Consider the following 22,662-nt stretch of genomic DNA (forward strand, 5'->3'; position numbering starts at 1 on the left):
TGGGAAGACCCTGGGAAGGAGGAAGTGATGTTCTGTGGCATCTGTGAGCTAAAGCAGGCAAAAGGATGATTCCAATGTTTTATCTTCATGAAAAATCAAGAATCTAGAAAAAAGGACACATTTAATTATGAAGAGGACTTAGAGGAGAGAGACCACTTGAATATGAGATACTAAAGAGAAATAAGAATATTTCTTTTAAAGTATAATTTTATTTTAAGTTCTATAGTATACAAATTTGCAATTTGGGGCTGGAGCGATAGCACAGCGGGTAGGGCATTTGCCTTGCATGCAGCCAACCCAGGTTTGATTCTTCCAACCCTCTCGGAGAGCCCAGCAAGCTACTGAAAGTATCCCGCCCGAACAGCAGAGCCTGGCAAGCTACCCCTGGCATATTCAATATGCCAAAAAACAGTAACAAGTCTCACCATGGAGGTGTTACTGGTGCCTGCTTGACAAATCGATGAACAACGGGAGGACAGTGCTACAGTGCTACAGTATACAAACTGTTAGTCGTAGGGTTTCATACATGAAATATTTTAGCACCACACCCTCCACCATTATCCCAGTGTTCCTCCCAACAAATACTTCACAGCAATGTATTTGTGAACAGTAATTGATTGCTCACTGAGCTTCCCGTGATTACAGAAATGTTGATTTTTATCCTACAGGAAAGAGATCTTTCAGGTAAAGGACTCGATGTCATTCTTTTTTAATTTTAATGTTTAGAGAGAGGGCTTCAGGATTGCACAGGTTCAATACATGCTAGTGCATTCTACACAAATCTAACTGGATTATGAGATGACACTCAGAAAAGAACTCATTTGTAATCCTTTATTGCCTATCTTCCCCTTTCTGATTTCCAGCCAGAAAGAAGATGAAGACAGAAGGAGAAAGGAAGAGGAAGATCAGCGGACTGCTGCCGGCCGCGGTACCAATGGCGGTGGAGGGAAGGCGCAGGTAAAAGCAACCTGGTTCCAAAGGGTGCGCCGAGTCTCCTCAATGGCGGGTGGACGTAGGGCTTAGTCTGTGGCAAAGGCCAGTGCACTGAGCTCAGAATGCCCTCGGTGGGACCTGGGAGCCCCTTCAGGGGGGCTTTGAACTCAGTGAACAGTGTTTAATCTCTTTGGAGACTAAGGATTTCAACTTACTTAAACCTGAAAGTTATTAGCAAGATGACCCGGTATGAATAGAGATGCGCACTAGTAGTATCACGGACTCCTCATTTCCTTTGGTTTTTCTCTCCCCAACCCCCAGCAGAGATTTTTTGGGGAGGTTTCTTTTCTTTATTCTTATTTGGGTCCCACCTGGTGGCGAGCAGGGCTCACTCCTGCTTCTGCACTCAGGCCTCACGCCTGCCAGGGCTTCAAGGACCATATGGGGTGCTGGGAAGTGAACCTGGGTCAGATGCTAACAAGACAAGTGTCCTAGCCCACACTACTATCTCTTCAGCCCCTTGAGATCTATTTCCTATTGCCCCAAAACGGCATAATATGGTGAAAGAACATAGGTTTTGGCGTCAGAGTTTGGGTACCATCTTGCTTCAACGTTTAGAACTTGGAAGTGTGGAATAAATTGATTAAACTCACTGAACTCTAACTTCTCTTATCAAGTAGACAGAGGGATAAAAATCAATTAATTTAAACATGAATTTATCACATTTTCTGAAATCTTTTTTTTCCTGGAGTGAGGGGTCTATGGGGCCATTCCCAGTAACACTCAGACAGATGCAGTGTTGCTGAGGGCTGCCAGGGGTCCACCTGCTTATGTTCTGGGGACTGAACTGAAGCCCTGGACCATGCCAGGCATGCTTTCCAGGTCTTTCCGGTATCTCCCTGCCCATTTTGAGATACAGTTAAGTGTTGGTGAAGAGTGTCCTTGGGCATGTGAACCAAACTTCAAACAATTGTAGCTGCTTTATTTCTCATCTTTATTTTTTTTTTATTTTAAAAGGGGCCTGATATTGGTGCTAGAGCATGTGGATGCCATTCTCAGCAATGCTTAGCTCCAAGATGAGGGCTTGATGACTCAATGGTTGAGCTTGGCTTGTAGATGCTGAGGTCTGTGCCATTCTAGTGCTTCAATTCAGGGCAGCTCTCTAGTGAAAACACTAAATATTTGTTGGCCACTTTGAGCCATATCCCCACTTCCTTGATATTTCTTCTTTGCTCATGGGATGTGAAGACCATATTTTGACTTTCAATCTGACACAGGTCCAATAATTGCCTTTGAGAAGTTATGGTCTTTCCATTTTTCTGTCTCTTCTTCTTTGGGCTATTGAGTTCTTACTTCCAAATAATAGACAGCATATTAAGAATCTTTTAAAAATTTTTCTCTGTAAGTTGCTCAAAAGGAAGATTCTTGGCATTTGGTACAATGTTGTGCTGTTCTGCAGTAATTTTTTCCCCCTTATTCTGTCTAAAATAGAGGTTAGCATTTTTTTCTATACAAAGTCACTTAGGAAAATAACTTAACTTGTTTATTATGAAGGAAGTCACTTATGAAAATCCACATGTCTGGAATACATAGGAAAAGGAAGAGGAAAGATCATGATTCCCATGAAGCATGAGACTGAAGAAACTGGTACCAGTAAAGGCAGGAAATCTTATTATTGAAAATCCTGAAAAACCATACACTGAAACCTTAGGATGTCTGTTATGACTTTTAAGAAATGTCATAGCATAGCAGGTCACAGGTCTTGAAGCTTAAAAACTGAGGGGAAGGGGAATTATTTTTCAGCAACATAGTAAAGAAAAAAAAGAGATTTTTTTCTCAAGGAGTTATTGTTTATGACACAGTAACAAAAGTGTATATCCAAACCTGCTTGAATAACTCTAAAGTTTGCTTGAATTTGTGTAGACAAAATGCTCTTGCATTTGTTATGTGTTCCTGTGTTCCAATTTAACAAAGTGGTTAAGAACAAAAAAAAGTCAGATAAGAATATTTTATGCATGTGAGTCTTATGATCTCTGTTGCAACTACTAAATTGTGCCATTATTATATAAAATAGTCATTAAAAATCTCAACTTAAAAGACTGTGATACATACAGACATAGAGTCTATAGATGTATATTGTTTGTAAGAACAAACACAAGATAGATATATTATAGATCTTTTACCCTTGTAATTTAATACAATTAAATTCCAGTAAGTTAATGGGCTTTTTTACTTAGAGTCTTGAAAAGGGCACTGGCTATAGCAAGTTATCTCAGCATATAAATGATTTAACTCATTTATATTTAATAAATACACATTTATTTTGTGTAGATAACAGAGGAGGGAGACAAGAACTTTCTTACCATTTAACAAATGGTAACAAATAATATAGCCACCAACAAACACAATAATAGAGCCTTGCTCTCTTCATTTTCAGGACCCGTGTGCTGAATATCGTGAAAGCATGAAAGATGGAAAACTTAGCTGTACTCGGGAGAATGACCCTGTACGTGATGCAGATGGCAAATCATATAACAATAAGTGTGCCATGTGCAAAGAAATCCTGTAAGTACTTCTCTCATCGGGCATTTATAGGAGATAGACTTATTTTCATCCTGAATTAATTGCTATTTAATTTTTCCATTCGTGGAAATTCTTTTAATTCCAAAAATTATCTTTATCTTGTTTCCTGCAAGGAACAAGGTATCTTAACAAGGAGTGTTAATGAAATAACTAATTCCTACTTTATTTTCCCTCAAAGTTCTGTGATCCTTAAATGTCTTCCAGATAGATAATTGCTCTTTATACTCCTTCATACTTAGTTTCTGAGGGTACTTTGTGATGGTAACTTGGTGTGGTTGGTTACAACATAGTTCAAAAGAACTCTTTCTTATGTGGATGGTACATTTCATTGCATAATCTAGAGTGGTTTTTTTGTTACTGGTGCTAAATTAGAATGATTTATGACCCAATTCAGTTGCATATTGTTTGAAGTAGCCATTGTTATTCCTATTTGTATATTCAGATCATTTTTAGGTGACTCTGATTAATATAGCTATAACGCTTGATGCATATATCACAATGATCTTATTGATGCCATTTAATTGATATACAATAAATAAGTTTAATGTTGCTTCACACATATATGTTCTTCACTTTGCTTCTTGAAAAACAAAACAAAAAACACATTACAAATCTTATGGAAATATAGACCACGTGAAAAGTCTAGGTAGTTCAAAACTTTAATTTATAGCTGGGATAAAGCAGGCGTGCTGTCTCACGGAAGAATAGGTTTCAGAGTGAAAACTAGAACCTGCTTATCTGAATAATGTAGAATAATGTATTTATCCTACATTATTAAAATTGTATAATAGAAGTAAGATGACAGAATGGGGTTGGTGTATTTGTATGTGTATGTACATGTGCATATATGTGTGTCTGTATGCATATATATGTGTGTGTGTCAGGATACTACTCAGCTATAAGAAAAGACAGAATCATACAGTTTGCTGCCTTCAGAGCATATTGTGCTGTGTGAAGTTAGAAGAGGAGGACAGATGAGCTCTCTCATATGTGGGATATAGAGACAAAATAATGAAATAACAAATAACCAAAGTCAACAGAATCTGAAAACTGGTTTGCAGAGCTGAGCTTGGTCTGAAGGAGGACAGGGAGAAGGGAAAAGGGACTGGGCTCAAGGTGGCAGAGGAAAGTGGGCATTCTTGATTGAGTGATGCTGAAACATTGTATCCATAAAACCTTCCCGGGATCAAGTACTATAAATCAGGGCATTAAAATAAAGTGTTAAGGCATGTATCTGAGGGATTAATATAGGAAAGAAAATGAATTCAGCATACTTGTTCCGTGTTCTCTTGAGAATGTGAACTAAAATGAAAGAATGAAAGTTATAGGGAGCTAAATTTGGTCACAAATAAAGGAAACTATAATTCCTTGACTTGATCTAACTAGAATAGCTACTTTATAAATTATAAGTTACTTCTTCCTAATAGTTAACTGTCCACTTTGGAGAAGGGCTGAGAGTTCTATATGGAGGAGGTAGCTTAAAATACATAAACCCTAAAGCGTCTTCCCATCCTCAAGATGTTTTATGGAGATGACTCCCAACTCTTCTTTTCCAGACAAAGAGAAGCAAATGAGAAGAATAAACATTCTAGTAACAGATCAAATGGGACTGAATCAGCATCAGGAAAGGTGAGTCATTAACTAGGTTTCAACTGGTATAGTCTTTTTGTAACTGAATACTTGATCAATAAAAATAGGGAAAGAGGGCCGGAGCGATAGCACAGCGGGTAGGGCATTTGCCTTGCACACGGCCGACCCGGGTTCGATCCCTGGCATCCCATATGGTGCCCCAAGCACTGCCAGGAGCAATTCCTGAGTGCAGAGCCAGGAGTAACCCCTGAGCATCGCTGGGTGTGACCCAAAAAGCAAAAAGAAAATAGGGAAAGAAATGTCTCAATTTGATTAAACATGATCTATTTCTCACAAGATCAGAAACCTCAGAAACCATCATTAGAATGATTATCACTGCTGGTATTTTGATTCATGTAGAAATTTAATGCTAGGCAGAAATTGCCCACTTTACAAAGCACTTATGAATAGTTTCTTATTGAAATCTCTCTGGTGAATTTGGGTAGCACTGTAGCACTGTCATCCCATTGTTCATCAATTTGTTTGAGCAGGCACCTGCAATGTCTCCATTGTGAGACTTGTTGTTAGTGGTTTTGGCATATCGAATACGCCACGGGTAGCTTGCCAGGCTTTGCCATGCAGGTGGTATACTCTTTTTTTTTTCTTTTTGGGTCACATCCAGCGATGCACAGGGGTTACTCCTGGCTCATGCACTCAGGAATTACTCCTGGCGGTGCTTGGGGGACCATATGGGATGCTGGGAATCGAACTCAGGTTGGCCGCATGCAAGGCAAATGCCCTCCCCGCTGTGCTATCGCTCCAGCCCCATCAGGCGGGATACTCTTGGTAGCTTGCCAGGCTCTCTGAGAGGGACAGAAGAATTGAACCCAGGTTGGCCGCATGCAAGGCAAATGCCCTACCTCCTGTGCTATCACTCCAGTCCAGTGAATTTGGGTAAATAGATTTTTTTAATTTTTTACTTTATAGATATGTAAAATGAGGTTTAGCATCTTTAAGAGATTTCTGTCAATAATGGTTAAAAAACAACACACACTTATTGTATATTATAGTTGAGAAGTCCTGACTTTTTGCTAAGAACAATGTTAGAAGGAAGAATATTATTTATATAGGATATAGAACAGGATGCATTTTTTTTGTCTTGTCTAACCAATACAGGTTACCTTCTTTGCTTGCTTCATGGTCATCTTTAAAATTGGCATTGGGGGGGCTGGAGCAATAGCACAGAGGGTAGGGCATTTGCCTTGCATGCGGCCGACCTGGGTTCGATTCCCAGCATCCCATATCACCACCAGGGGTGATTCCTGAGTGCAGAGCCAGGAGTAACCCCTGTACATTGCCAGGTGTGACCCAAAAAGCAAAGAAAAAAATTAAAATTGGCAATGGGATGGGAGACTCAGGTTAAGGGGTCGAGTACATGATTAGCATGTGTAAGACTGTGAGTTCAATTCTTGGCACCAATAGCCTCCATAGCATTGCTGGTTATGGTCTCTATAAATAAAAATAATTAAATAAAATTAGAAATAGTTTATTGAATCTTTTCCATGATGTCCTATTTTGATACTGACTCACTTGCCTCTCTATTTCCTTCATAAGAACCTTTACATGTACCACCCAGATAACCCAGATTAATCTCTCCACTAAAAAGCACCAGGATCAGTGATCTTAAATCCATCTTCAACTTTAATTCCTCCTTCTTATCAGGCAGGATATTAAAAATACCTAGGAATTAGAATCTGAAAAGTTTTACTAACTCCCACAGTGAGATTCTTTGAGTCAAAATATTTATATTTTAAAGCCCAATTAAAGATCGGTGGAAAAAATAATGTACAATGTATTTTTTCTCCTTCTTTAGGATGAATGTGATCAATTTAGGAGTCAAATGAAAAACGGACAACTTATTTGTACCCGGGAAAGTGACCCTGTCCGGGGTCCAAATGGCAAGACACATGGCAATAAGTGTGCCATGTGTAAGGAAAAACTGTGAGTACTTTTTTTAAAAAAATTGGCTTTTAATTCTGATATTAAAGTTGAATTTTAAATGCTCATCAACTTGAGAAAGTAACATTTTTTAAAAGCATTCTGTAATTAGTGAGTAATTTGTTTAGTTTAACTGAAATTTCTCTTCATTTTTTCTTCCAGGGAAAGGGAAGCAGCTGAAAAAAAAAAGAAAGAAGATGACATGAGAAACAGAGGAAAGAATGTAATATATGTTGAACATGCTAATATTTTAGAAGATTTGTTTACTAATTCATTCACCAAACGTTTATAGAATTCCTGCATTGCTCAGCCATTTTGAATATCATAGTTAACAAGAAAGACATGGCCAGACCTTGCAAAGAATCCACATTTTATTCAAAGTGTTGAGAGCAAGTGTGATGTACACTTATTGTTGGTATAGACTGAGTTTCTTTATTGAAGCTTATTTTAATTATTATTGGCTACTCCCAGGGGTGCTCAGAATTTACTCCCTACCTGATCTGTTGGGGTCACTCTTCATAGTGCTCAGGGAATCATGCAGTTTGGGGATCAAAACTGGCTTCCCACATGCAAAGAATGGAGTTATGTCTCTGTCTCATTTTTAAAGTTTTTAAAAAATAAACACATATATTCAAAATCCAAATATGAAAGCAAGTATGAAAATCTTGGAGCTTCAGGCTCCTGGAATTTCACTATCATCTTGTATTTAGCTTTGGAATTTTTGAAATAATGTTATTTACCAGTACATGGACTGACAAAGCATAATCTTTCCTAAGCTTTCTATAGACTCCGATAAATAATACAGTGGGATTTTGTCAAGGTTGTCCCATTAATGAGGCAGCCTTTCCTTAGATCTATACTGACATACATAAAAACTAAATATTGATGGTAATTGTAATTAAAAAAAACTTGTTTGAACTTCTTTTCTACATTTTTGTGGATAAATAGCTTTAAGAAAATGTTTACAACTTCGAATGGTTTATATTGCTTATCTACTTTATTTTCAATATTTATTAATTTTCTTTCAGAAATTATTATTTTAGGAATAAATTGGAATAAATTTTTATTTTAGGAATAAATAGGAATAAATTATTTTTGTTTTTTGCGTGTAGCATACAATATATCACCCTGTGTTGTGTGTGACAAGAATAATGTTGCAATAGTATTTATGCCTAGTAAAAATGTTTTTAATACACATGCATCATCATCATTACACCCCCAAATTTGTGCAGTGTTTGATATTGTTCCAGTTTTACAGTTAAGAAAACTCAATTTAGCTATACACAGATGTAAATGAAGAGCTAGAGATTGCATTCAGAAAGCAAAGGTTTGCAGTCAAATGAATACTACCATGAACATATATGGGCTTGGTATTTGAGGCATCAGAGAAAGAAAATAATTGCAGTAAATTCTGAAAATAAGGTTGTAAGATACTTAATATGCTGCCCAGATATTTAGCTCCAAAGAATTTTAACTTTAAAAATTCTAAAAATTTAACATAGCTCTAGGTGCTGCTTATATTTCACAGTATAAGAAAACAACACTCCAAGTATCTAGAAGTTATTTTATTTTATTTATTTATTTTTTGATTTTTGGGTCACACCCAGCATTGCACAGGGGTTACTCCTGGTTCTGCACTCAGGAATTACTCCTGGCCACGCTCAGGGGACCATATGGGATGCTGGGAATAGAACCCTGGTCTGCCGCATGCAAGTCAAATGCCCTACCCATTGTGCTATTGGTCCAGCCCCTAGAAGTTATTTTTAAGACAATGTTCCCATTATTTCTACTTTATCTTTTTGGGCCTAGAGAAAGTTTAAGATAAATGTCTGCATATGTCTCATATTTTCACTGACTCAAGATTTGGCAGATTCGGTTGCCTTATTTTCATGCTTATTTTTCAGTGAATGGTAGTTTTATACTCCTGCAAATCTATAAGTTTTTTCCCTATCAATAAAAGTAGAGAAACAAAGACCTGAGATTCTGTTATCAGAATTTTGAGGTCAAGTCGTACATTAATCACAGTTACTTACTCTGAGTCTTATTTTTTTATCAATAGTGTTTATTTTATAGGCTCTTTATTGTGATTTAAGGAAATTTATCTAGAGCATGCAACAAAGTGCGCATGTAAGACAGATATGAAAAAAATCATTTATTAAGAAGCAAAGGTAAATGCTTGTATGCTTGCAATTCTTGCTAAAAGAGTCAGTATTGTTGATTTTGAAGATTTTTATGCATGCAGTAATGAGAAGTCACTGGGAGAAAAGGGCCAGTCAAATAGAAAGTTGTATTAGAATCTTTTGTATTAAAAATTAGTTCTAATGGGAGAAGAAACTCTAATGAGGCAAGAAATTACTTGAGATGGGTACTATCGAGAGGAATTCAGCTTCTAGAGCAAAGATTGAATAAAAGGCTCAAAGAACTCATTCAGAATCTAAGAGACATAGCTCAGTGGTAGAGTATTTATTTGTCTTGCGTGTATGAGGCCCTGGGTTTAATTCCTCACACTGCATGGTCCCCTGAACAGTACCAGCAGCAACACCCAAGTTATGGCTGGCCTCTTCCCCCCCACCACCAAAATATTTTTAAAAAGATTGGAAACAATTCTATTGCTAAAAATTTACCTATTTTTACTACTCCCCCTTCAAGTGTTAAGTTTAAGCCTCAGCAACCAGTTCTGTGTAAGTTTCTAAAACCATATTGCCATTGTCAAATTTTTACTTTTTCTTTGAATACAGGATCAATGTCATGAATTCCGGAGCCAAGTGAGGGATGGAAGACTTATCTGCACCAGAGAAAATGACCCTGTTCGAGGTCCATATGGAAAGATGCATGTTAACAAATGTGCCATGTGTCAGAGCATTTTGTACGTGAAGACATTTAATAATAAGTTTGATATTTATACACATTTGCCAGAAAATATTCCCTCTTAATCTAATAATTAGGCATTTTGGTATCATATGCTAAAGATATAGTATATATAGTTTATAGCTCTGTACTTTAGAAGATCACTGTAAAATTTTAAGGCATTCTCCTAAGAAATGTTTGTTTTGGTGATATAATTGTAATCATACCTGGAGCATCTGGAGTAGAAGAGCTATTTTGTAGGGACCAATCAATCATAGGCCTCAGAGAGATTTATCAGCTAGTATTCTGGGCCAGCCCACTTCATTTTGCAGAACCACAGTATCCCCTGTCAACTGTTTAAGGGGAAAGATGACTATGCAATAATATTTTGTTTGGTATTCAAGGAGATATAGTTTTTAAATGTTTGTAAACTTTAGAGACCTATAACTTAATCAGTGATGAAGAACTTAGTGGTCCATTAATTAAAAAAGGGGGGTAAGGAAGGTAAAACAACTCTAAATGAGAATTATAAACTTCTATTAAGAATCCTAAATTCTGAATGATGATATGCAAATTGGATGCTTGAAAGTTGATAAATTGCCATAAATATTTTATGAAAATTCTCATAATCAAAACAGAAAAAAATGATGTATTTTTATATAATAAAAAAGTTAGATTTGATAATGCTAAAATTTTTTAAAAATATTTGATTCAAAGCAATGCTCAATAATAATTTCTGAGAAATTATACTATCTGCATTTATTTTGCAGTGAGCGAGAGGCCAATGAAAGAAAACAGAATGATGAAAAACAAAGAGCCAAACCAACAAATGATGCAAAGGTTATATCTTTTTTTTTTGCAAAGGTTATGTCTTAAAGATGTCAGAATAACTGTGTTACTTCTCATTTAGGCATCTTGCCTTCTCCTACAGATTTTGGGTAGTTAATATGATAAGTTTTTATTTAAAAAATTGATTTGAGCAAAATTCTCCCTCAGTTATAATTTTTCTGGCTTTCATACTTTATTTCATTTTATATTGATTTTGGAACCCTACCTGGTGGTACTCAAGGTTTACACCTGACTCTGCACTCAGAATTCACTTCTGGCATGGTTTGGGGGACCATATGTGGTGCCAGAGATGAAACCTGGGTCGATCACAAGCAAGGCAAGCAACCTGCCCACTGTACTATCTCTCTGGCCCCTAACTTTTTTTCTTCATTTTATAGAGAACTCTCCTACGGTGTGTCAATTATTGATTTAGTTTCTCCTCTTTGGGAAAAATGTAGGTTGAAGATCAACGGATAAAGTTCCTTATCAACTCATCTGCCTATTTATCTCTGTAACTTTTAATTGTGAGATGAAACTTCTAGTAGCTTGTTGATACTGAATTTATTCAGTTGATGTAAACCAGTCTCAAAGTCTTCACTTGTCTCCTTGATTTTTTCTTTTTTCTTTTTTTTTGATGTGTGTAGGGTGTGTGTGTGGCAGGGGGAGGCAACTCCCCAGCAGTGTTCAGGAAGTACAGGGATACCACTGGAGATTCTCAGTCAGCCTGGCTAGTATTTCAGTTAAAGGATCCAAGGATGATAAAACAATGCTGTTTGCACCCTATGATGCTGGAGGTCTCCAGGGGTTGCACCTGGTAATACTTGAGGAATCCTGGGGTGCTAGAAATCTAACCACTATCTGGTCCATGCCTATGCATCCTAATCACTGTGTTATACCCTGATTTCTTGATATCAGTTTTCTGTCTTCAAATAGTATTCTCAATACCAATAAATCAATAGTGTATATGCATGATGCTACCTGTTCTCTTTGCTTTTTAAAGCTACCAAGTTGTTTTTGTTCAATTTTATGAGAACGATCATGTCATTTGTAGTTAGGTTCCTACAAGATTTTCCAAAGTATACTTCCTGTGAAAAAATCGGGGGTGGGGCCGCGGTGAGGGAAGATGGTAAGGAAGATAGTGACTATACTCTCACAGGTAAGGCCAGTGAATGTGAGAATGTAAGGCCAGAACCCAAGAGAAGACTCCTTAAAACAAAATTTGGGAATGCCACCAAGCCAAGAAGAGAAAACCATGCTCATTTCTCCTTTCTCATTTTCCAGGATGAATGCAGTAACTTTCAGGCATACTTGAGGAATGATCAGCTCTTGTGCACTAGAGAAAATGACCCTGTACGTGGTGCTGATGGAAAGATATACAAGAACAGGTGCTACATGTGCAGAAGTATCTTGTGAGTAAAAGTATCTCATTCATGTTTAAGCAAGAGCATTAAATATGGCCTGCATTTGAGAAAAATCACCATTTTTAAAGGAAAATGTATTGAAGTAAAATTTCACTATGAAAGTTTTAGGTGTGCATCACTATCATTCAATGTGTGACTTATCTGCTATCTTATTCCCCCCAATAAAAAAGTCTAATTATGTCTTTCACTATATATAAAAATGACTCCTTTTGCCTGATTTTCAGGCAGTATTGATTTATAACTCCTTATAAATTCTGATAAGTGCTATGACAAAAATAAAGGTTCTAGACACTTTCCTCAAGAAAGAACATTAGAAAATTGGTGACATTTTAACAGTATCTTCTATTCTGCTAATAATATTTTAACAATATTGGGGTTGGAGTGATACCACAGTGGGTAGGGTGTTTGCCTTGCACGAGGCCAACCCAGGTTTGATTCCCAGCATCCCATATGGTTCCCTGAGCACCGCCATGAGTAATTCCTGAGTGCATGAGCCAGGAGCAACCCCTGTGCATTGGCGGGTATGACCCAAAAATAAAAACAAAATAACGATGTTAACTTGTCTCTTCATAATAATTGTACTAATGTCTATATAACATTAACAGGAGAAGTGGGGTAAGAGATAGAGAGGAATCCTTTGCACCGATTTTACAGCTTAGAAAATAACAGTATCTTGTTCAACTCAGGTGGGCAGTATGTCTAGAGGAGACAGCATTTTTGAACATTGATTTGATTTAATCAGCAATTTAAACTGCTGGCTAAATAAACATGTGTGCTCATGAATCCATGGTGTGCTCAAGTTAGGCCTCAGAGCCCTTAAATTGAGGATGCCTGATGCAGTGGACGATATGCTTAGATATGGAGACAACAAATTCAAATATAAGTTCTAATCATTGTACTGGCCACCTGAGTCTCTCAGTTTTGTCTTGCCAACTCTCAGCATCATATTTATAAGAAAGTGTTCTAGAATAGGACTTCTTAAACCTTTTACTTGCAACCACTTTTCACCCAGGAAATACAACATGGGCAAGTGCTGACAGAAAAATCTTGGATTCATTACTTATTTGGTTTTGATTTAATTTTTGAGAGTTGCACATTTAGAAAACTTAAACAGTTGCCAAATTTTTCCCAACCTCACTTTCAGTTATAGGGTTGTGACTCACAGTAGTTCTAGATATTTTTTTAGATTCCCCCTCCCCATACATTACACTATATACAAAGGACTTTTGATGGGGGACAATAGTTTTTGTGGCCCTCAAAAATTTTAATCAGGTATCTCCAGGGTTTAGGAGTATGCTTTTGAAATATGGCTTCCAGTTATTTGGATGAACGAGGACACAGGGTGAATTCCTTCCTATTTTGTATTAAACTCCCTGCTGGAAATTATAGGAGCTAGTCTTTGTGAAGATAACTTGAAATTACTTTTTGTCCCCTTCACTAGTCAAAAGGCCAAAGACAAGACAGCCTACGTTAGGTCTTCTGAAGAGGAAGGCAGCACGGAGCGCCCCAGATCTTCTCTGGTAAGAATGCAATTATTTTTCATCTTTTGCAAGAGATGGGGTGAGGGAAAGAGGGAAGGTGTTTGAGCCACACTCAGGGTGATGCTCAAGTTTCTGGCTCAGCACTCAGGATTGACCCTGGTGGTGGTTGGGGGACCATGCACTGCTGCCTGCAAGGCAAGACTGTACCTCCTGAACTATCTGGATAATGAATGACTATTTCTTTAAAAACTAGGAATTAACTTTAGCTGCAAAATTTTGGAAAAATTCATATCCATCTTCCTCCCATTTCCTCCTCAATAAGCCAAATCCATTCCCCAATAGCCTGTAAAACTATGCGGATCTGTTCACACTTGTGGAATTCCAACAACCAGCAATCCTCAGCAGTTAAACTTTAAGTTTTGTTTTATTTTGTTTTAAAGCCAGACCCAGTGGTGCTCACGATTTACTCCAGGCTCTGTGCTTAGGTATCATTCCTGGTACTGCTCCGGGGATTTCATGTGGTTCCAGGGATTCAGCTCAACTTGGTTGTGTTCAAGAGAAGAGCTTTACCTGCTGTACTGTTGCTCTGGCCTCTAAAACTTTTTATTGAAAAATTAGGCTGGAGGATTAGAGAAAGTACAGATATTAAGGCACTCACCTTGCATGCAGCTGACTCTGGTTTGATCCTTGTACTGCGTATGGATCTATCATCACTGTTAGGAGTGATCCCAGAGCACTGCCAGAGGTAGCCTACAGAACAATACATAAATAAAATATAGCTCATATCCATCAGGGATTTTTGTTTTATTGTAACAGCCTAATCAGATTGCACTTTAAAAATCTTTCTTTCATTTTTTTATTCTTTTATTTTTTTATTTTATTCTTTTATTGAATCACATGTGGAAAGTTACAAAGCTTTTAGGTCTAAGTCTGAGTTATACAATGCTCAAACACCCATCCCTTCACCAGTGTACATATTCCACCACCAAGAATCACGGTATACCTCCCCCCTTCCCCCCACCTCCCCAGTCCCCCACCCCGCACATGTAACTGGTAAATTTCACTTTACTTTCACTTTACTTTGATTACATTCAATATTTCAATAAAAAATTCACTATTATTGATTTGGAATTTCTCCCCCCTAAAGTCGACCTTCTGAAAAGAAAGCATTGTGCACTTTAAAAATCTTGAGAATATCAAGAGTGAAAAGAAGAAAGAGACTCCGGGAGCATAAAATACGTATAAAGTAGACTTTTGGATTTTGTCCAAGAGAAACTAAAAGAAAAACTAGCTCCTAATTAGAAAAAAGAAAAGTATCAAACATGAATTTTATCTAATTATTTTTCCAGTTCATGTGGATAACAGATGAATTGCACTAATGAAATATATAATTACATATCTGTAGTAAATTAGGCACTAATCTAGGAATCTCTGAGCACGCAGATGAGCTCTTATGAAATCTATTTTCTACCCCTTTCACAGCATTATTTACTTATAATTGACAAATAATATCCTGTATGTGTAAGGTGTACACTGTATTTATTTGATATACTTCTATACTGCAAAGTTTGCTAATACCTCTCTCACTTCACATAATTATAATTTTTATGAGTCTGAACATTTAAGAACTACTTATCAAATATAATAAGTCTTAAATTATAATGATAAAAGACCTACTTTCAAGTATAATAGAGTATTATTAGTGACATCACCTTGCTGTACATTAGATCCCTTTATTTAACTTACAAGCAGAGAAAGTGCCCTTTGGCCACCGTCACCTCATATACCCCAGCCCCAGGTCATAGTAAACATCATTCTGTTCTCTGTTTCTATGAGTTTGACTTTTAAATCACACATACGATAACACCTAGCATTTTTTTCTTGTCTAACTTATTTCATATAGCTTTCTACTCTCACATTTTATGCAGTACAAATAATGCTTTCTGTATTTTTTGTAGAAGAATAATAATCAATTGAATGTAAATTTATGAAATATTGTATTTATTAATATAGTATTCATAAATCTATTCAGTGAATTTATATCACATCTCCTTTCTCCATTCATTCATTGGTGGACAATTAGGTGTTTTTTTTCTATTTTTTCTAAGAAAATGTCTTTATAATATCATCTTACTTACAGGCCAAAGTACAATGCCAGTTAGATTCCTTGCACCACATGGTCCCCCCAAGCACTTTCAGGTACAGCCACAGAGGTCCCCAGTACTGCCAGTTTAACCTGAGTATCTGGGCACTGAAGGGCCTAAGTAGCATCATATCCCCTGCCCCTGCATAGAGCCACCTGCTAATGATGGCTGAGAATCACCTGGACTACCCAATCCCTGAGTGTATATGATGCATGTATTCATTTAAGAAAAATGGGGGGTGGGAAAATATCATTTCTTATATGATAATCATGCTATCTTTCTTCTTATGGACATGGCTTAGTTTGTCCATATTCCACATCATATTTTTTTTCTGTTTTCTTATTACTTTGTTCTTCATTGTTTCTTGACTTACTTATCTTTCCTTAAACAAAAATTAAATAAAATAAAAACCAAAAACTCTACTCCAGGAGAATAAGTATCTCTAATAAAAATGTGAAATAAATATATGAGTTTGACCAATGTTACACTTCTTTATTATTCGTTCATTGAAATACAAATGAGGAAATCCAAAGGTTTTCCCAAATCCATTCCTTTCGACTGCCATTAAGAATTTTTAATTTTTATCATATACTTATTCAGGATTCTGAGATGTGCAAACAGTACCGAGTAGTGCCCAGAATGGGTTACCTTTGCCCAAAGAATTTACAACCTGTCTGTGGTGATGATGGTCAGACATACAACAATCCCTGCATGCTCTGTCATGAAAACCTGTAAGTATATAAGTCAAGCCATTGTATCTCTGTGTAGATTTTGCTACAGTGTCAGTACACAGTATTGTGCTTATGTAAGTCTGAGGAATGTTGCAACTGATTTACTAACCATTGCAAATAAAATCCAGATTTTGTAAATGATCTTGAGTTCATATAAAATAGAGCAGATTTAAGTTACTTATGTTGGTAATTTGGATATACACTTTACTTAGTGGTAGAAAAAGGACAATGTGGGGGACTACAACTATTAGAGAAAATCTGTATAAGCCCAGGGGTACTTAGATAATATGAATGAACACCATTCATCCTTTATCAAGAATGAGAATCTTTCTACTCAGAGTCAGCTCTCCCATGATCTCTAGTGGACCTTATCCCTACATGGTAGCCATGAATTTCCTTTAATCTGTCTCCTTGGAGCTATAAATGATGGAATGTTAAGAACATACACTGGAAAATTGGCATATCTGGCATCTTTACTAAGTCATGACTGTCTGCATCATCACAGGCATATTGTCATCTTGATACTCAAGTGTGCATTGAAGAACTGGAGTCAGTTCTCTTGCAACAGACTTCACAGGGTTATTGAGAGGAATACTTTTTAGTTTTAAAAAGCATGTGGAACTTTCGTTTAATACTTTTGCTAATTGGTTATATCTTTATTGTTTTTTCTGCTCTAATAATGTCCGATTATTTTATATATACATGTATATATATATATATATATATATATATATCCTTCACCTCTTCCCACTGTTTGTCCAGCATTCAATGACAGTATGATGACAAATCCTAATCTTTCCCTAACTTACACTGCAGTTCCCAAATAATTCTACAATTCTTGGAAAATACTCTCCACAATCTAGAATATGACCACTGTAGCACTGTCATCCTGTTGTTCATCGATTTGCTCGAGTGGGCACCAGTAACATCTCCATTTTGAGACTTGGTTACTGGTTTTGGCATATAGAATACACCACAGGTAGCTTGCCAGCCTCTGCTGTGTGGGCGGGATACTGTCCGTAACTTGCCGGGCTCTCTGAGAGGAACAGAAGAATCGAACCCAGGTCAGCCGCATGCAAGACAAACGTCCTACCCGCTGTGTTATTGCTCCAGTCCATGTGTCTTATGTTCTGCTTTTAAGTACTAGAGACATTATTAAATTTATGTTTATTTCATTTTTAATCAAGTAGCTTGCAAAAGAAAAATCCCTCCACATTTTATTAGTGTAGAATAAAACTATTTCAAACCTGAGTATTTTGTTATGTGTAAGTCACTTTCAGAGTCTCTCACTAAATCTATAATACCTCGTATGTAATAGTATTACCAAAGTTACACACAAGGTAAATCTGAGACTCAGAAAGTCTGGGGAAAATATTTAAAGTTAGAAAATTAAGAAGTTAAACAGGATTTAAACTTATGATTTAGTTCCAAAACCTTGTTTTTCCTTTTCTCACCAGGACAATTTATTATTCAATCCAAAGCAGTACTTCCTTACACTGTGAAAAATCAAAGGTTTCTTTCAGGGATCTGGTGAGCTAGTAGGGGAAAAAGGGTGCTTACCTTGAACATGGCTGACCTGGGTTCAATTATTTGTATTCATATGATCTCCTGAGCCATGCCAGGAATGATCCTTGAGTGCAAAGTCAGGAGTAAGCCCTAAATACCACTGGGCCACTGGGCATGCCCCCCCCCCAAACAAACAAAAAGGTTTATTTCAGAATACAGAGAAATAAATCTACATCCATAAAAAGAAAGAAAATATTGGGGCATTAACAATTTCTCGGCATAATATTTATGGACACATACAACTCTTGATATCTTATCCATGGTTTTTACACATCCTTGAGTTAAGAAATTCCCTTTTAAAATATGAGTGCAATCATTCAATGATTTACTAACATATGTACCTTATCATTTAGTGCCAGAAGTCTCTCAATTCCTCTTTATTGTAGCACTGTAGCACTGTCATCCCGTTGTTCATTGATTTGCTCGGGTGGGCACCAGTAACATCTCCATTGTGAGACTTGTTACTGTTTTTGGCATGCCGAATATACCATGGGTAGCTTGCCAGGCTCTGCCGTGCAGGTGGGATACTATCAGTAGCTTGCCGGGCTTTCTGAGAGGGATGGAGGAATTGAACCCGGGCCAGCCACATGCAAGGCAAATCCTCTTTATTGTAAGTGTGAAAATTGAAATTATTCACCATATGTCCTTCAAGTATTCCCTTAACTCTATAACCCTATAAAAAATAATCCTCTATTCGAGGAAAACTTTCCAGGCAGAAATTCAGATTATTAAAATATTAATACTTATTCAGATGAATTGTTCAAACTCAAGACACTAGAAATCAATATTACAAAAGAAAGATGCAGGCTACCCCAGACAAGAAGGAGCAATATTAGTTTCTTTGTTCTTAATGGAAGCAATAGGGAAAGAGTTTCAACTTGAACAATGTTAAGAAAATAACTAATTGTCTTAATAGTACACTTTCCAGTAGCAGCTGCAAAAAGTAGACATTATATGTGAAATATTTATTAATAGAGAAGCATTAAAACTCATTCCTAAAGATTACTTTTAGGAATCTTTCTATAAAATTCAGACTGTAAGTCTTTGTCTTATATAAAAGTTACTTATGTAAATTTATATATGTGCTATAGATTTATTTAGATATTTATTCTAATATATACAGAAAATGGTCCAGAGACATACGAGAGGGTTAAAACACTTGTGTTGCACACAGATGACTTTGGTGTGAATCATGGAAGCACATATAGTCCATAGAGCAACAGAATACAGGGCCGGGAGTTAGCCCTGAGCTGAGCTGGATATGCCCCCCAAAGTAAAATATAGATAAATTTTCTATAAATATAATATATTGCTATATAAACTTATATTTTATATTTCATAAACCCAAATTACATTATTACTTAATCATATCAAATTTCTACATCCTAATTTTCCCATCTACAAAATAATGACTTTTAACTAAATATTTTCCAAATTTATTTCTAACATGCAGCCTTTTGCCTTCTGACTTACTTCATTTAGTATGAGCCCCCCCATTCCACCTACGTTGTCACAAAAGGCAAGATTTTACTTTTCTTATAGCTGCCTAGTATTCCAGGACTGGAGCAATAGCACAGCAGGTAGGGCGTTTGCCTTGCACGCGGGTGACCCGGGTTCAATTCCTTGTCCCTCTCGGAGAGCCTGACAAGCTACCGAGAGTATCCCACCTACACGGCAGAGCCTGGCAGGCTACCCGTAGCATATTCAATATGCCAAAAACAGTGACAAGTCTCACAATGGAGATGTTACTGGTGCCCGCTTGAGCAAATCAATGAACAATGAGACAACAGTGCTACACAATAATTATATAAATGTATATTAAATATATACCACATTTTCTTTATCTATCACCTGCCATTGATCATTTGGGTTTCCAATTAACATTAAACAATTATATGAAGTGTATATGTGCATGAAGTGTGACAGACAAAGTCCGGAGTTGGAAAGCAAGCCAGGAACTAAATCAGAGGGACTGAACTTGGATGATGCCCAGTGGAAAGGAGCAGAAAGCGAATCCCAAGTCCTACCCCTAATTTCAGTTCCAATTTGATGCCAAATATACCCCCACATTATCCTGGCATTGTCTTCCTTTTTGGTTGTTTAGGCCACACACTAGCGGTGCTCAGGGCTTACTTCTGGCTCTGGCTCAGGGTTTGGAGACCATAAGGGGTGCTGAGAGATCGAATCTGGTTGGTCATACCCTACCCATTGTACTATCTCTCCAGACTGATACTGTTTTAGTTTATACATTTTTTTTATCATACCTGTGAGTTCTCCCATCTTTCCCTGTTCTATTTTAGGATACGCCAAACAAATACACATATAATCAGTGAGGGGCCATGCACGGACACCAGAATCCCGGGAACGACACCACTCAGCAGGTCAACATCAGTAAGTACACTGACCTTCAGTTAAAATGTTAGAAGCCATAGCTTCTGCTTTTGCTGTCTTGTAGAGGCTGGAGGACTGTCTTTGGTCAGAAAAGTGATGCTAGGGTAAAGTGACCCCGTATTTTGCCACAGAGTAAATGTGAAGATGTATTGCTTACACCAATACAGAGGAATACTAGAATAGCAATACTTTTAATACTTGCCTTACATGGGGGTCCTTAATAAGCAATGACTTTTACTTTCTTTGATCTGTAATTTAAGAAGTAAGACAGAGATCCTGGTGACAGATTGAAATTTGTTTACTCATTCGATTTTATGTCTTAACTACTTTGTTTATTGAGACACCTTTGGTTTATAATATGTAAGTTTCCAGAGAAAAGGTGCAGTGGGACTCGTGGGACTCGAGTGTTTGGTGGCAGAGAGCCACCTCCCCAGGCTGGTCCATGGTGATGGACAGACAAAGGACCAGGGGAATGGAGAAACTGGGCCCGAGGCTGGTCGATAGTCAGTTAATTTCTCACTCCTTCCCCCTGTGTAGTCTGATCTCTCTCCTTACGGCACTTTAGTCATAGTTTTGGTTGTGATCCCAGTCATCATAGTTTCATCATCCTAGTCTTCTCGTAGACCTCAAAATCCTCTCTCTCAATATATCTTTTTCCTCATCTCTTTGTAGTCTCATAGTCCTCTACTTCCAGTCATCATTGTCATCTAGCCCTTCTTCTTGTCTTCACAATCCCAAAGTCTCCAAAGTCCCAAAGTCTCAGTTCTCATCCTCCTGCTAGTCATCAGTTTTCTAGTCCTCACAGACCCTCTAGTCCTCAATGTCTTCAAAGTCCCCAAGTCCTCATTCTCCTCCTCTAGTTTTCCATGTCTAGTCCCGGTTTGCTATTCCCTTCTTACCCCTTATAGCATAGTTATATAGAAATTCTGAAAGGTGAGGATACACAAAGATGGGGCTGAACACTATCATAGCAACAGACAGATGTAAAGCCACTCCTTCAGGAGATTAACTCAAAGACAAAATCTCATCTGGGTTCAGCACTCCAGATTACTAGGATATGCACTCAAGGGCAAGATTCCATCCAGGATAACTTGCTTTCTTTTAAACAATCATTTAAATAATCATAGAAAATTTGCTTCTTATAATATTTTAGTCATTTTGTATGAACACAGTAAGAAATATATATTAAGCTTAAAGGTTGGCTCTTCCTGAGTTCATCGCCCTATGTTTTCCAGACCACATTCCTCAGGCCAGGTTAGTCTTTCCTAAGCCCAGCAGGATCCTTATTCATTTACTTCTTTTTGAGTCATGACAAAGTGTGTTCATTACCATGCTCTTAACTTAGAGTTAAATATTATGGCACTTGACCTGATCCATTTCAATGCCAAGGTAGCTCACAGCTTGCCCTGGGTCCATCCAGTCGCTCATCAAGACCCTGCTCTTAGAGTGCTAGTAACTAAAGGCAACTGAGGCTTAAGTCAAGTAACTATGGATGTCCAGAAGTAATTATTATTTTGGAGTCAATTAACTCCCATGTTACAAAGCATAGCATGAACTGTCTTCCCATGTCTATTCAAAAAGAAAATTGCTAAATTAACCATGTAAATGGCATAAAGCAAAGAGAAAAGCAATATAGGATTATTAGTGCTTGATGGAATTGGGTGTGCTTCAGTTGCACTGTTGTGGAAGTGGCTCAATAAACCTTAAGCTCCCTTTGGGAGGAGCAAGGGCAACCCAATGTTATCCAACAATAATACTGTTAATGATAGTTTTTTTTGTGTGTAATATTTTACAACCACACTCTCCACCACGGTATCAGTTTCTCTCTACCAAGGTCCCAAGTTCTTATCCCTTCCACCTTCCACTTATCATGCTGGTAAACTCAGTTGTGTGAACCAATTCTCAAAACTAGCTTCAAATACTTTCTGTATAACCTTTGCACCCTTGCACTTTACATTTGCTCAAAACTGTCTCCCAACATGGAAAGTTGACCTTTTCATTTAATTCCTTACCAGGAAGTTTTTACATGCACTACTGAGTTTGACATCCTTCCCGCTGATTGTATGTAATATTTTCTTCTTCAGGCAAGATGACATATAACTTGAAAGAAAACCTAGGAATTTTTTAATGAGCAAAACACTTTTTGTTAACAGACAAATAATGATTCAAA

General features: G+C 37.2%; 1 protein-coding gene across 1 annotated transcript in view; it reads left to right on the forward strand.

Moving 5' to 3' along the window:
* SPINK5 (serine peptidase inhibitor Kazal type 5) overlaps positions 1-22,662 on the forward strand; it is a 75,648-nt gene that overhangs the window by 51,384 nt on the left and 1,602 nt on the right. Inside the window, exons 20-30 of the mRNA XM_055143528.1 lie at positions 864-957; positions 3,371-3,498; positions 5,073-5,145; positions 6,959-7,086; positions 7,246-7,306; positions 9,822-9,949; positions 10,701-10,770; positions 12,040-12,167; positions 13,621-13,699; positions 16,405-16,535; positions 20,402-20,492. Of these exons, the coding sequence (XP_054999503.1) occupies positions 864-957; positions 3,371-3,498; positions 5,073-5,145; positions 6,959-7,086; positions 7,246-7,306; positions 9,822-9,949; positions 10,701-10,770; positions 12,040-12,167; positions 13,621-13,699; positions 16,405-16,535; positions 20,402-20,492 (1,111 nt within the window). The remainder of the gene's footprint in view (positions 1-863; positions 958-3,370; positions 3,499-5,072; positions 5,146-6,958; positions 7,087-7,245; positions 7,307-9,821; positions 9,950-10,700; positions 10,771-12,039; positions 12,168-13,620; positions 13,700-16,404; positions 16,536-20,401; positions 20,493-22,662) is intronic.

Source organism: Sorex araneus, chromosome 6 (genome assembly GCF_027595985.1).
Source record: "Sorex araneus isolate mSorAra2 chromosome 6, mSorAra2.pri, whole genome shotgun sequence".
NCBI classification, from domain to species: domain Eukaryota; kingdom Metazoa; phylum Chordata; class Mammalia; order Eulipotyphla; family Soricidae; genus Sorex; species Sorex araneus.